Source organism: Ischnura elegans, chromosome 3, assembly GCF_921293095.1.
Source record: "Ischnura elegans chromosome 3, ioIscEleg1.1, whole genome shotgun sequence".
NCBI classification, from domain to species: Eukaryota; Metazoa; Arthropoda; class Insecta; order Odonata; family Coenagrionidae; genus Ischnura; species Ischnura elegans.
The window spans coordinates 90,480,210-90,495,358 of NC_060248.1; the positions used below are offsets into that span (position 1 = coordinate 90,480,210).

A 15,149-nucleotide genomic window follows, 5' to 3' on the forward strand; every position below is an offset into this window, starting at 1 on the left:
AACAATATCCTTGACAAAAGTAAACGCCGCCGAGGCCGAAAACTTGTCCTCGACGCGGCGCCTACGCCGGGTCTGCTGAAAATAAGATAGTGATCTCCCAAAATATACTCAGTATTAAGACGTATGCTCAATATTACAACGTTGCATTGTACATTAAATTCGTTGGAACACAGATTATTTTGAAAATGATTAATCCGCGTCGAAGTGATCATCAACGTGGACGCCGGCACGACCCGCACGCCACGAAAAATACGACCGTACGTTACAGTCGATGCTCATGTTTAATTCGTCCAATTAGCCATGGCTAACTATTCCACGAGCTGGAAAACATCCCTCTTCTCTCCCGTTGATTTTCACATGTGAATGACAAACAAAGTCAAAACCAGCCCAAAACTTTTCACCGCTTCGCAAGAGTAGCTTTCTTGCCGGCGACAGGCAGCCAGGAAGCGATACGCGTTATGCAAGGTCGAACAAGGAACCACTCACTCGTCTGATGATCTTTCGCCGTGAAGGAAGTCGAGCGGTTTTCGAGGCTATTCACACTAATTGGGATAGGTGGGCATAACAAATTCTTTCGACAGGGACATACTGAATGTATCCATAGAGTGCCATTAATTGGATTCTCCGTCATGCCTTATTCAGAGACCATATCAAGTACGGAAACATACCATAAATTGAATGCAACGAACAACTAATGAATCCAGAATTTCAGGCATTATAAGGCAGAACTCATGCCTTCACTGAATGTCTGGCACGCAAATCAATCGAAAATAATAATTGGCTGCTCTGCTAACTCGTAACTTTCAGGACCGAATTTCACATGGGTGCGTTTTCTTCAGATACGGCTTGCGTATGCGAATGTGGATAAAATGTTGACTACGACGCGGTTGTAATTTAAGCAAATTTTGCCCATCAAGTATAAAAATCCACGAGTTTGAACTCAGATGAACGGTCAACATAATTTCGGCCGCGACTTAACATTAAACATTGTCAGTTTCGCGAGCAGGTTAGCGGGCATGGACGAGAAAACGTTGAGGACATACCGAAAGCCGTCAATCAGAAAGACAAACGAATGTGGAAATGAGATTCAGCGTAAAGCAAATTGTCCTGCACGGGGCGAGTACGAGAGCCAGTTTAAAAGTACATAAATCGATTAAATGCTCCAAGGAAACTATTAGAATCAATCGCTTAAAATTATTCCCAGTGCTTATGATCACAGGTGGAAACCAAAAAGCAGCAGATATTTTTAAACACCACGACTGAGGAGCTAATTACGAAAGTTCAGCAAGGAGGAATAATAAATATGAGGAAATATCATTATTATCCGCCGTCGCTCCAATCCTTCGCAATAAACAGCTGGATAGTTTAAAACAGAGAAATTAACTCATCAAAAAGCAAATAGAAAATAAAATGCATTTAAGAGCTGAAGAAACACGACGGCTTGGAATCTTTCCCGTCTTACTCAATTGTTTGCGATAAAAATGCGGATCTGCACAAAACCATGACCTTCAAAGGTCAGATTTGAGCCCCCTCTGACGCATAACTGTTACACAGCAGTACAATTGGCTTTAGACACGAGGCATGAGATGTAATGATTAATATGCTTGCACTTATCCTCCTAGAGCATTTGGAGTGAATCCATCTGTGACAACTTCGTCTCTTGAGCATAATTAGGCGACATCTCACGAGTACAACAAAGCGGGAATTTTTACAAGCATTCAAGACTGATGAAATTAAGGTGGCTTAAACAGAATTTATTTCCCAATAGTAGTCACCTAACACAGACATTTACAAGCCAACGTAGAATCTCTGGAGAATGCTAACGTCATAAATGATAATTTCATAGCTTAATTCGGGCGTGTCAACCAGTAGACTCAATACAAATTAAACCCAATTACTACTCGACAACGGATTTCCGAATTTATTCATATAATCGCACAATCAGAACAGTTTAACGAACAATATCAAAATACACTCATCACTAGCCACACCTGTAAGATTCTATTTCAACAGACACTCCAACAAAGGCAAAGGCTTTCCGACGCAGGCGTGCAGCTAGGAATTAAGGTTTGGGGAGGTTTTAGGCGCAAATAATATTAGGGACATAGAATACGGGTGCCCTCCCCAGAATTTTTTCAAAGATAAATGGTTCAAAATGGTGAGTTTTACGGCTTTATGATTGATTTTTTGGTAGTCCTTACAGTATATAAGTAATATTTATCAAAATAAGAAAAATGGATTAAATTTTAATATTTCTCTGAGTTCTGAGGGGTGGGGGTTTTATTCCCCAACCCCCCTCGCTGCGTCACTGTTACGATGAACATATAATGATGATGGGGGAATGAACAAATTTGATATACATTACAAACACCCTGTAAAGGTACACCATCAACGAGGCGAAATCGACGAGGATGTTGAACTACGAAGTTTAAAATACATCAACTCTTTGCAATGAGATTACCAGTGCAGCGAAAACTAGCCATGGGTCGACTCTTAAAATAAAAAAGGAATATTTACTACTGAATACAATGCTCATGACTTACACTACGCGACGTAAATAATGACCACAAGCCCTCAACGAAGGATAGTTGGGTTGAAAGTCCTTGGCCCTCTGATGTATTATGTTTGCAGTGAGGAGCATTTGAAACGATTACGGACGGCATTTCAATAAAACAAGCCCTGAATGAATTAAAAGAATGTTCATCCCATCCATTTCTATCGAAGAAATTTCCCTTACGTACTACCAAAGACAAAATTTAGTTTGCGTTGAAGAGAGCCCAACTTTGCAGGAAAGCTCTGCTTAAATTTGTACGACCGCAAGAGAGAGAAAAATTCACAAGGGCAATAACCTTAAGCAGATGAAAAACGAAGAGGGGACGTTACGGTCTAGACCAACACTAGTCATCAAATTCACCACGGGAATAATTGCTAAAGATCGGTCAACATAACTGATCACAGAAAATAATTAATAGATCTTCTTCCGGAAGACTTAAGCTTCACACCAAAGGAAACGGGTTCGAAATCTCATTTCCGGTGCACGCTCCACGGGGCTGTGAGTAGCGGCATTGCACACGTTTACTACGATTCCCGAAGGTTACGTGAAAGTCATCCGGCGGAAGCCACACACGGCGGATGCCGCGTGGGATGTCACTCTTATGAATGACAGCGAAATTACGAGGGCAGCGGGCGAGAATGAGAATAGGGCAGAGGAGGAGGGACTGAATGAGAGGGGCTTTGCCGCAAACCAATCGAAGAGAGGCGATACACGAGCGAGCGGTCGCTATCGCCGCGGTGCACAACTGCAACGGGGAGAAGATGCACGGGGGCCCTTCTCCCCACCCCTTCGCTGTGAGAGGAAACACGCAAACGGCATTTTACCGGAAAGGTGTTCCGTGCGCGTGATATCTGGGCTGCGAGTCATCAGTCACGGAGGGATGAGGGAAGGAACTTTTCGTCGCGGTCGGGACAACTTAGATGGATTATAGGATGATGGGCCGAGAAAAGAACGTGTTACTGCCACGAAAATGTCAACATATGCACTATTCATTTCATATCGTCTACTGACGACCGCAAACTTAAGGATTTTCAGGCTACAAGCTTCGGATATTTGTTTCGAAAATCCGTATTTTTATACGGGTTCTCATGGAGCTACTGCTCGTATCACACTAAAAATGTTGATAAAAGCTGGTGCGTGTATGGAGCTTAGACAAATAGCCGAGGACACTAACGAATCCTTAATACTAATTGTAAGGTGTCACGATTAAAGAACTTCGTTTTGTCACCGGACTATTTGCACTTGCAATTGAACTATTTACCAGAAGATAATAAGTTCTTATAAAAATTTTTTTTTTTAAACCAGCCTTTATATTTAGATTACAGGGGATGAGCAACGTTTATATATGACACAAAGCAAAAAAACTCAGTGACCCCGAAAAACCAAAAGTGACGTATTAAAAAAGTCACTATATTTATTAAATTTTCAGTGAATGGTAAGCCCCCTATGTTTCAAAATGCCACCCCTATGCTTTTAAATGCCTACTATGTGGATATGCCTTAAGTGGATAACTTTTACTGTGGTCGCAAAACACGAAAATCGACCATTTGGAACTTCTTAGATCAAAAACATGTTTTGGGGGGCTATAGGTTGACTGGGGGGTGGTTGGAGAGAAAAAGTTATATTTTCATGTATTGTCATCGGAAATGAAGAAGTGTGTAAAATTTCAGCGTTTTTGCTTCACAGGAAGTGAGTCAAATTTGAGTTACAAGATTTGTACCAGACAAACAAACAGACAGGTTGGTGAGTTGATATAAAGGCTGGAAAAATCAGGTTAGTTACATCAAAATGCAAGGCTATGTGCACGCCAAGATAGCTGAATAATTAAATTATAGTAATTAGTAGTAGTATTATAGTATTAATAGCTGTAAAATTAAAAGGTATTATTAATTCAGTTTGTCCGCTTTTTAACGTTAAAATTGAAGGATTATGTTAGTGATGGCAAATAAAGTCGAAAGTACTTGTTTTTAATGCGTTGTTTGCGAGTACGAGCCTACATCTTTAAATGCTGTCCAAAATCCACGCACATGAAAATAGGCCACTACTGGACCCAGCCCCCTTCAGCATCATGGTTACTCGCAGACAGCAACCCCACAACGTTTTACCCGTAGACTTTTATCTTCCTCGGGAAAATCTGCGAAACTTGTGATTGATCTTCGGAGGAAAGGAATACGTTAAAGTTTCATTGCGGATAGGAAGTTCAACGATGGAAGGTGGAGCGGCCGGAGCGATTAAAAAATGAATGTAAAACCTACCCTCACCTCCATGATACCTTTAACAACAACGGGCACCTAGTCATTTCGTGGAAAGGTAAAAAGAGAAGAATCGCACTACAAAATTGAACCAAGATTGAACCCTTCTCAACGTGTCGACTGTTATCCAACATGCACATATTATATTGATATCCTTCAAACCGAAGGTGGACCATTACAATCAATCCTCATAATTTCATGTACCAGTTTGTTGACGAGGGGTGTCATAGTCACCCCTTCCAAGTATCACTCACCGACCACATGGCGGAGTTCACAGACTTTTAAGAAAATAAATAAATCTTCCAATACATATTGACAATTATGAGTATTATTAATGACGACCAAGGCATATGAATCTACGATCTATCTCATGGGATATATTTGGTAGAAGTTCTTTCATTACGGATTTCATATACGAATAAACATTTTGTGTTATATATGATATCAAAGTCGTAAGCGCTTCACCACGGTAAGATCGCGGTATTTGCTAATTTATTTTCATCAAGTGGTAATGTATACTCTCATATCCATCTTCTCCTTTTCAACTTTGATAGTCCAAATGACATTGGATTATCCCCCAGTGAAAACTGTGACATTTGCAATCAAGCCCAATCCTTTGTGAAGAAGTAACTTCGACGGGTTTCCGACACAGACATGAAAATCCGTGACATGGTCCTCCCCCAAATCCCATTAGTTGAACAGTGGTAGATAGCGCGACTACTAACGGGTCGAATGTGACGACCATTATGGGAAGCAGTGGGAATAGGTGACACGAAGAGATAACAAAAGAAAGAACGATTCGACCAAGAATGGAACGAAATAGTAGTGAAAATGACAGAAACAGTAGCTGATGCACGAGATGAAGTACAGAGCAATAACTACTACGCCTTATACTAGCAGCATCGATTGTAAATGATTGCCCCAGCACATAAAAAACTTAATCTTCTAAGGAAAAGTATGGGAAAAGAGAATTTGAAAACGGAATAGAAGGATTGTGAGCCATAAAAATTAAATAAAGGAACATCCGATTCCAGATAGGGTAAGAATCAGATGCCAAAAAGAGGTGTAAAGGAATGTCGCCGTATGTACCGGGGTCTCTTCTTAGACAGAGAGTGACATTTCCAGGAGAAAATTCACGTAAGCGGCGCACCATGGGAAAATACAGCCGGAAAGAGCTTGCAATTTGTGGTTACGCGGTACCCCATTACCTACGAGCCCTTCACCATTCATTATCACTTATAGTCCGGAGTTGGCTCTAACTCCATGGTAGAATGCATGACATACAACGATCAGTCAGTTTGCGAAGATTCGGAAATCGTCGTGAAACAAAGAGGAGCTGGGGAGAGAGTTTATATGGGTATCAACCACAAGTACATTTAATGACAACACTTCCTTACGGAGGACACCTCCGCATTTCCACATGACGCCTTGGTATATCAAATTATCACTGCACTCGGGGCAATAACGGCGTATTCTACTTAGATTCAAAACATAGAAAAGATGATTGCCTTTCGGGATAGGTAAATTCAATATTTGCAATATGAACTATCAAGGCCAATAGGATGAATATACATAATTGGATATATTAGCAAAGTCCTGCAAGAACTGGCTCTCAGTCAATACCCGTAGACGCATATTTTTATAAATGGCATTGACATTAAATGGACAGCCGGGACAAGCCACGGTTGAAGAAATGGCGGCAAAAATCCACATGCTATACAGAATATTTAGAAACTGAATTTTACTAATCCAATCGGCGGATACTACTACCGCCTTTTAGACCTGGGGGAAATAACTGGAGGGAATTCCAAACGAAAGTACGATGAGAATACAAGCGACGACGCAAATAGGTTCTCATATGTTAATTAGAGGAAATACCAGGGCGAACGAAGAAAAAAGAGAAACACAAGATGGCTGGCAATCAGGAAAGTAATTTCTCATTAAATGCAACCTAAACGGTGATAGAGAGTCAAAAGAAAAAAATCCTGAGCGGTAGAGACTGAATACAGGCAATATCGGGATCGGAAATGTATGCCACTACAAACTGATGCGGTTCCTAGGAATTTGAAAAGGTTCGAACAAGAAATTCGAAATGAAAACCCACGCTCATGCCAAATAATAATACTTTAAAAAATCCGCAGGCGAAGAGATTCAACGCGCATTCTGAAGGGTGGAGACCAGAACCGCACCTTTCGCCGTAAACACTTTTCATATCTTCTCAGCGTGTCAGTCAGAGAAAAACTATCACGTTCAAAATGTTATATTATAGTTTTATGCCACTTCGTCCAGGCAAAGCGAACCATTTACGCTTGAAGTGGCAACACAAACCATTTATAGGGAAAACCCAGGATATATACTGAGGAAAGTAAAATCGAATGAAACGCAAAGTCCAAACTAAAGCGCATAGGATAATTTTAATTAAACCTAATGATCGAGACCAGAAACTGCAACTCAAATGATGTATACGCACACATTGAGAAGGTAAACGTAGCATACTGAACCACTTCCAGCTAGCTGTGGATACCCTTACCATCAAGTTTTAGTCGCCGGATTTAAAATCTCACTGGTCGCCCTTCATCACCGGATTAATTTCCAATCTCTTAAATTTCTCGTGCCCACACTGCTAAACTAGGTGTTTAATGGTAGGGGAAGAAAGGAGTATCACGAGACGCACAGAATAATCATGAAAAGGCTGAGAAAAACCCAGATTCATGGTAATACATCTCTCAACAAAAATTCCTTTGGGGAAAACGAAGAATTAATTCAATCCAACAAGCGAAGGGCCGAAGCTGAACCTCAAATGAAAATTCCACGAAGATGCTACGTTTAAAATGTAAATCAAAGCCAGTTGTGATTCGAACTGGAGACCATTGCCCTCCAGCTTCCGCCGTAAACCCATTTCCTGGCAATTCTGCGCATCTCATGAACTAATAGGAGGAAGTTCAATTCACACATCCTACAAGACGAAATAGGAACTCCTCCTCGGAAGATCAAAAGGTTTCATCCCACTCCGATAGCGTTTCGTCCGGTCGTACTGGATCATTTCCTGCACGCAGCGAAAACACTACATAATAAAAAAAAGTAGTCGCGGAGAGGAGGGATGGAGGCTGTGAGAGAAGACCCGAGTGCTGAGAGACCGCTTGCACGCACCACGACCACACTCTACGATGCGGTCGCTTCCGCTCCGCCGCGGCAGCCAGGGAGCGGAGGGGAGGGTCGATTCGGCGCGGAAACATCGAGACGGATCGAGAAATATCGCACGGCCGCTGGAAAAAGAAGTTTTCGGAGAGGGAAAGGAGGCGGAGCGTGGAGGGGAGGAGTAGTAGTGCACCAGGCAAGGGGGGCACTACGAACCGTGGCGGTCCGAAGGGGAGGGCCCAAAGAAAACGAGGAGAGGGGGGAACGTGTTTCGCCGCTGGAAGGTGGGATGGGGGTGGCCCCCGATGGTTGACCTACATCTCCGCCCTGGCGATCTTCCAAGCGGGGCGCTAGTCGCTCGGGAGACCCGACCGGCCGCTCGTCTGCCGCTACCGACACCCGTTTACGTGCTAAAAGGCAACTCATTTCGCTCTCGCTTGAAACCGCGTGGTTTTCCGAGAAGGGAAACAGAGGGGCCGTCGAACAGGACTGTCGATCGTGAGCCGCACACGCCACTTGGGCGCCAACGTAATTATTATGAGTAGATATCGTATCGCAGTATCCTCTAACGCACGATTGCCATCCACAAGTTTCAATGACTTCACTTTCTTGAAGGAAGATCGCAATCTAGTCTAATTTGAGCTCTACGGCTAAAAAATGTATTAAATTGAAAATAAAAATCTCCGACGGCCGTGAAACATTTCAACTCATCGGTAGGATGAAATATATTGGTGTTCATATGCGGTAAATGTTCTTCAGAAGTCAAATTTTAAATAATAATATCCTACCGTATTATTTTGCGGAAAGGATAGAACCGCAGATCAGTTCCCAGCCACAAATACTTACTTATTTTATCATTTTGAGGCATTTCATAATGTAATACAATCATCGGAAATTTTCTTTCAGTCTATGACGCGAATCCAAGGATAAAAACTTGGTAAGTAATAAAACACGACTACTTCATTTCCCAATGTGTAGTATTTCGGACACGGTCCATGCCTAATTTTATCCTGAAGGACGACGGAACTTATGGGGTGAAATAAAGCCGAGACGATAAAAATAATAATATGAAAGCAACAATGTGGTCAGATGGAACCATCGATTTGCAACAATGTAAAAGTGAGTCACATTACGAACAAAAGACACAAGTCCACCTCTCGCCTACTTAACATCTTAAATTCATTCAACCTGGCCACACCACCATTCCCCAGTCTAACTACGCAGTTCCAACATATCGAAAAACGCATTCGTGGGGGATCAGCATTAGGAGTAGTGATGGGCAAAGTCGATCATTTTAGTGATTCAATCATTTTGACTCGAGTCACATAAGTGATTCAATCAATTGATTCAATCACTATGATCGAAAAGACTCAAATCAAGATTCAATCACTATGATCGAAAAGACTCAAATCAAGATTCAATCACTATGATCGAAAAGACTCAAAGGAGTCATGATTGAAAAGACTCAAAAGGAATCATGATCGAAAAGACTCAAAAGGAATCAAGATCGAAAAGACTCAATCAATGGATGTAATAAATCACTTCGAATAATCGAATAAATACTGCCTCATCTGCGAAGAGCATTGGTAACGCTAATTGCTATCCATATTATCATTTCATATACTATTTTAATTGTGAATACCTAGATGAGTAAATTAGATTGCAAAAATGAAGGAAGCAGTGTCATGAAAATATTTGGGAAGGCGAAACTGCCACAGTTTCTTAACACTAATAAAATAATTTCTAACTATAGTTGATCAAAATATAACACAAAATACACCACACACTATGCATGAATCTGATCTGCAGGATAATTTTATGAAAGGCACAATAAAATATAACCAGCTTTAACTTCTACTTCCTAACGTTCTCCTACAGGAGTCATCTCAATATTTTCCTTTTACGTGTATTGGTGTTATTAATACTGATAACTGCTAGAAAACATTTAAGAAAAAGATTACACAAGTATTCAGTTCTTCATAACATAGTATTTAATTTTATCACAACTATTTCTGCCCTGACGAAAAGAGATTAAGCATCGGTCGTTCCAAATTTTGAATCAAACCGGAAACCGAGATGATTGATATGAAACCGGAAGTCGGAGTGATTGATGATTGATGATCGACTTGTTTAACGAAATGAATCATGAGTCATTTGATTCACCTAGTGATTCAATCTTTTTGATCGAATCGTTCATGATCGACCCATCACTAATTAGGAGATCTGACTGCCGTAAGACTGCCTCAAACAGAAAGCACATACGTACACGCCACCCGAAAAAGTCATATGTTTACGCTACCCCATATACGTCTGGCAATAAATAATCCATAATACAAGGTAATTCATAAAACAAAACGTGCGAACTTTATTGACAACAAAATATCATAACGGAACAGCAGAACGCAAATTCAAACGGAGAATCGTAATGGAAACCCTATGGACCCAGGAGATTAAGCGGTAGCCGATAGCCCACGAATCGCTGAAATAGGGCCAAGCATTGCGCTATCGTGGTTGACTACCAACATCGAGTTCAAACATTCCATTCGCCTTATCTCCCCAATCAAAACAAAGCAGACCTCGGAATGTAACTGATTGTCAGGCCCTAGGGCAATTTTCTCTCCAACATACACCGGAATGAAGAAACAAGCTTAATTCTGAGGTTGCCAAGGGGTTATTATCGGTGAATGCAATACGGACGAAAAGAGAATGCATCCAAAATTTGTGACGTAATATTACTAAGATTACTATTAAAATTACTAAGATTCCGATTTTCTCAAGGGAATCCCTGACCCTCCTCAACGCAGCCTTTGCCACCGAAGTTTAAGACAAATGTCACGGCACATATCTTTTCAGCCTCCGCCAACCATATAATTCAGCGTGGAATTTTGCATCAATGTAAATAAACATACGCTGTAAATACTTCCACTGATCGAAATCATTTCAAAAACGAAAAATATAAAAACGGTTAAATGTCAGTACCTATGTTCCCATATCTTTCTTTTAGAAATGAAATTCGCATTTGAGTTAGACCCAACTGTTTCCATCCCTCGCAACCATAAATTTTCACGACAGAACTGCAACCAAACAGGTTTTAATCCGTAATATGCATGAATTAGCCTAGATAAGATTTCATTCTTGTGGAACACCGATGAAACCGATTGAAGTGCACCGCAGTGCAGGACAGTCGCGTGCCGATAAAGTCTTGCCCCTTTCGCTCTGCAACGCATGGTTGGAGGAGCCGAAGAAGAAAAAAAGGATCACGACAAGCGGCGACGGCATAGCGGTGCCCTTTCCCTTCTGCGTCGGCCGTCCTTCGCATTCGTCCTTGCCAACTGCTGTAACACTCTCCGCGAGCTAGCGCCCTCGAGTTCGACGAACTTCAACTGCTTAGCTCACTCACACGGCAAAAGCTCTTGAACGGGCCGTGGGAGAAAAGCCAAGATTTTTAAGTCTTTCGCGCTTACGGCATCGGGAGCTCTCTCGCCTCTGTAATTCATTACGGAAGGCCTCTCGCTCTCGAGCGAAAACACTGAAGCCACCCCAAACCACTTCCCCACACGCCCCGAAGACGTCTCGGGAAGCTGCGAATTCCGCCGCGGCCTGCAAAAAAATGAGCAAACTGCTAAGGCATCAACACTCGAGAGAAGCACTTGACCCTGGCGAAATGAAAAATGCACGCGTCCCAGATGATCCCTGACCGTGAATGCGGATTGTCTGGTCGCTGCAAAAGACTGGACAACGAAGAGCGTTTAATCTACGACGAAGACATGACACGTCACTAGGCAAGCTGATATCAATGCAGCTAATCATGTAGACGTGATTGAGACACTTGTTGTATTCTGGTTAGTTATTTTCAGCCACCGAACATATTCCTTCCTGAGGATGTGAACAGAAGCCTAAGAAAGTTTTCAACATATAACATCCACAATAAACCCTATACGCATAAATGCTTGGGTGGTATAATATAAACAAGGGACAAGTCAAAGATAAGATCAGTGTTTGGCCAAGCAAAAAAGGCAAACCATATATAGCTCGCATCGAGAAAACAAGTTTTCAGTTATTCAAAGGAAGTTCCTCCTCACAAAAAATACACACCCGCCAACGATAAAATGCTAATCGGAAACGTGGAATGAAAAGTTGCCATCATTCCTGCAGGACTATCATCCATTTGCAATAGTTCACAGGATACATTCAACAAAGAGATATGCAAATTAGTTGACATTTTTGTGAAAGTAGTTTAAATACATATATTAAAGACAATCGTCCTGAATATGAAATCCGACCCAACAAGTTGAGAATTAGAAGGCAGGGAATCAATCGAGTAAGCTAAAGGCGTGCAAGTCTTCGCGACAGCAGAGGAAAAACAATATTCGCCTCGAGCATCAATATCATCTCTCCCCCATCTTTTTATCTATCGCACGCTAATTCCCGTTTACGCGAACGGCGTGCGCGCGGCTGACGTAATGGAACGTTTAACCTTCGCTCCGAAAATGGCCGAGTACCACGCCCGAAAAGCTGGCTGCCCTCGTGAAGCGGACGCCCGCTCAAGTCACAAAGCTGAGCGAGCGAGTGCGCGCGCCATGGAAGGGAGAGAAAAACCAAGTCCTTCCCTCGCCTTCATTACACTGAAAACAAAAATCGAGCAGCGCCAATTACACCCGACGAGCAAATGAAGAGCCACCATGAATGAACTCCCGAATCCAAAGGAGAGACTTATCGGGGTAAAAAATACGGACACGAGGCGAGGGAAGGAGACGAGACGTCAAGCGGTGGCGGCGTGCCTCGTAGTAGTACGCAACGTATCGACCCAACGGACACGCTGCTCTACACAACGCAGGGGAGCTTGCCATTGCAACTATTGACCCATAAGCCCGATCGACATTTCCCAGTACCTACCACGGTTTTTTCGCCGTAATGTATCGTAAACGTCGATTAATGATTATGATAATGAACATTTCTGGTCACCACACAGACAATTCCTGCTTTTTTACTGTGACTTGGGGGGACCTATGAGCTGGCGCAAACGCAAATCTGAAGAACGCAATGAACGCACTTTTCCCAATGAACCTCACTTGAACTCTATAGAGGATACATGATGTTCGCGGAAAACGTGAAAGAGGTGGCTAGTAACGTTTTCTTGCGAATGAAAAATTGACGGAACAGGTGGGTGGCGTATCGCGCCACAAGTGGTAAGCCTGAGGGAATAATCGCATAAAAAACGATGGAAAGCGAAAATTATTAGCTAAAATTGACTGACATTAAAAAATTGGAATCAATCATAATAATAAAAAACTTGCCCCCATTCGTAACTTTGTACTTGCATTGAAACTTGGTGGCATTTGAATGGGAAAACAACTATACAATCACTTCAACCGCAAATGCATTGGGTAGAAAAAATGACACAAATTGACACTAACATCAGTATGAAATGGTGATAATAAATTAATGCACAAATTAGAGCTGATAGCTCATACTGAAGTATAACTTAGGGCTCTAAGAAAAGTTAAGTGGCTGTTAAACTGATACTACGGTGAAATTAATACGGTAACAACTTAGAATTACTTAGTGTTGGGTCATTATGATTAACACGTTGTCGTTATGACTTACGCTGACCTATTGCTCAAATTCATGGCCTTTTTTATTTAGGAATAAATTATTAAGTCAACGCATGCCATATTTTTAACAGCGCATAAATGAAGTCAATCTCATTAAGTAATTCCTTCTATGGCAATAACCAATAGGAATAAAAATCTGTCACCATAAAAATAAACAATGATAATGAAGGCCTAAGATGTCAGTCAGATACATCATCTGAGTAGTCAGAAATGAACACAGCTGCTTAAAATAAAAAACCTGCTACTCATCACATATTTCCCGCAAAAATGCTGTTACAGTGAGTACACGTAAATGCTTTGAAAAAGATGCGCTTTGAAGTAGCACAACACATACATAGTGAAGGTTAGCGTCGTATAATACTTAGGCAGTAAAAAAATCACATCTGCGGCACCTATTGAAAAGTTACATGTAAAAAGCATAGAACATCCGTAGTCTTCAAGCATTCGGCTGACACGTAAAAGTAACTCACAACAGAAACACTTATATTACAGAATAATTGACTCAATGCATAAACACAAAGGTGATAACGAAAGAACGGGGACAGTTTGTTTGACAAACCTGGTGGGAAGGTATAGGCCCGTTCGAAAGCTGCCGAAAATCTCCACACGAGCCTCCGGCCAGAGGTGTAAGGTAACTTTTTCTATCCGACGGACGACTTCTAACCTCAGCTGATGCTCCTCAGGGGTAGGGGACATGTACTGGAAGAAATCTTCGATTTCTTCGTGCAACCTGTGTTAAGGAAATAACACAAGATAGGTGAAGTCCATGAAAATAAATCTCCTTGGTTGAAAAAGTTACATACAACAGAAAAATATTTCAAACAATCGCTCCACACCAAGGATGGCCTGAGTCTCACATTTTACCCTAACATAAAAATACTTAAAGAATATAAAGTATAAAATCCTTGCTAAACCAAAAGCTCGGATAAAAAGCAGCCGGCATCAACGCGTAATCAGCGCTATTTCGGCCACCGGATTTGAATTTTGAAGCAGAAAAACTTACCCAACATTGTGTCCATCATATTTGTCAGTACAGATTAAACAAAAACAGGTGAATTACCCGAAAGACTAACACAACGGATAGGGAAATGATGCCTTTAACAATTAAATCACTAAGGCTATAATTTGGATTCTTTTCTTAGGCAAATGAAAATAACTTGACTATCTTGACATAGAAATTCTCTCGGACGGTAAAAATAATTAAGTATAAGGTAAATATATACCTAAGACAGCCTATGAAGTCCTAAGGTGTGCAGTGATAAGATATTAGCAGAAACCATGCATGACTATTGCTTATGAATGTAAGATAAAAAAAGGACCCCGATAGATGTTTCACCAAATTTGATTCACATGTTTTCTCAGCTCTCAACGTTAAGTTGAGATGTAATTACATTTCATAAAAATAATTTCCCCGGCAAACACAAGTCTAACTAAAACCGTACACTATGTAAACATTCCCTCGGTAGATAAAAGAACGTAATGCAAAGAAGAGCACAACGTGTGACGCTAGCGTAATAGATACCGCAGCAGCAGGAAGTAATTTATCATTGAATCTCCCACAAGAGATATAATTTTTAAGCTTATACGCTT

At 41.4% G+C, this 15,149-nt stretch overlaps 1 protein-coding gene across 5 annotated transcripts in view; it reads right to left on the reverse strand.

Annotated features, from left to right (window-relative positions):
• Nucleotides 1–15,149, reverse strand: part of LOC124156130 (terminal nucleotidyltransferase 4A-like) — a 49,937-nt gene that overhangs the window by 32,143 nt on the left and 2,645 nt on the right. For all 5 annotated transcript variants that reach the window (XM_046530473.1, XM_046530469.1, XM_046530470.1 and 2 more), the window contains exon 2: nucleotides 14,119–14,289. In XM_046530473.1, coding sequence (XP_046386429.1) covers nucleotides 14,119–14,289 — 171 coding nt within the window. The remainder of the gene's footprint in view (nucleotides 1–14,118; nucleotides 14,290–15,149) is intronic.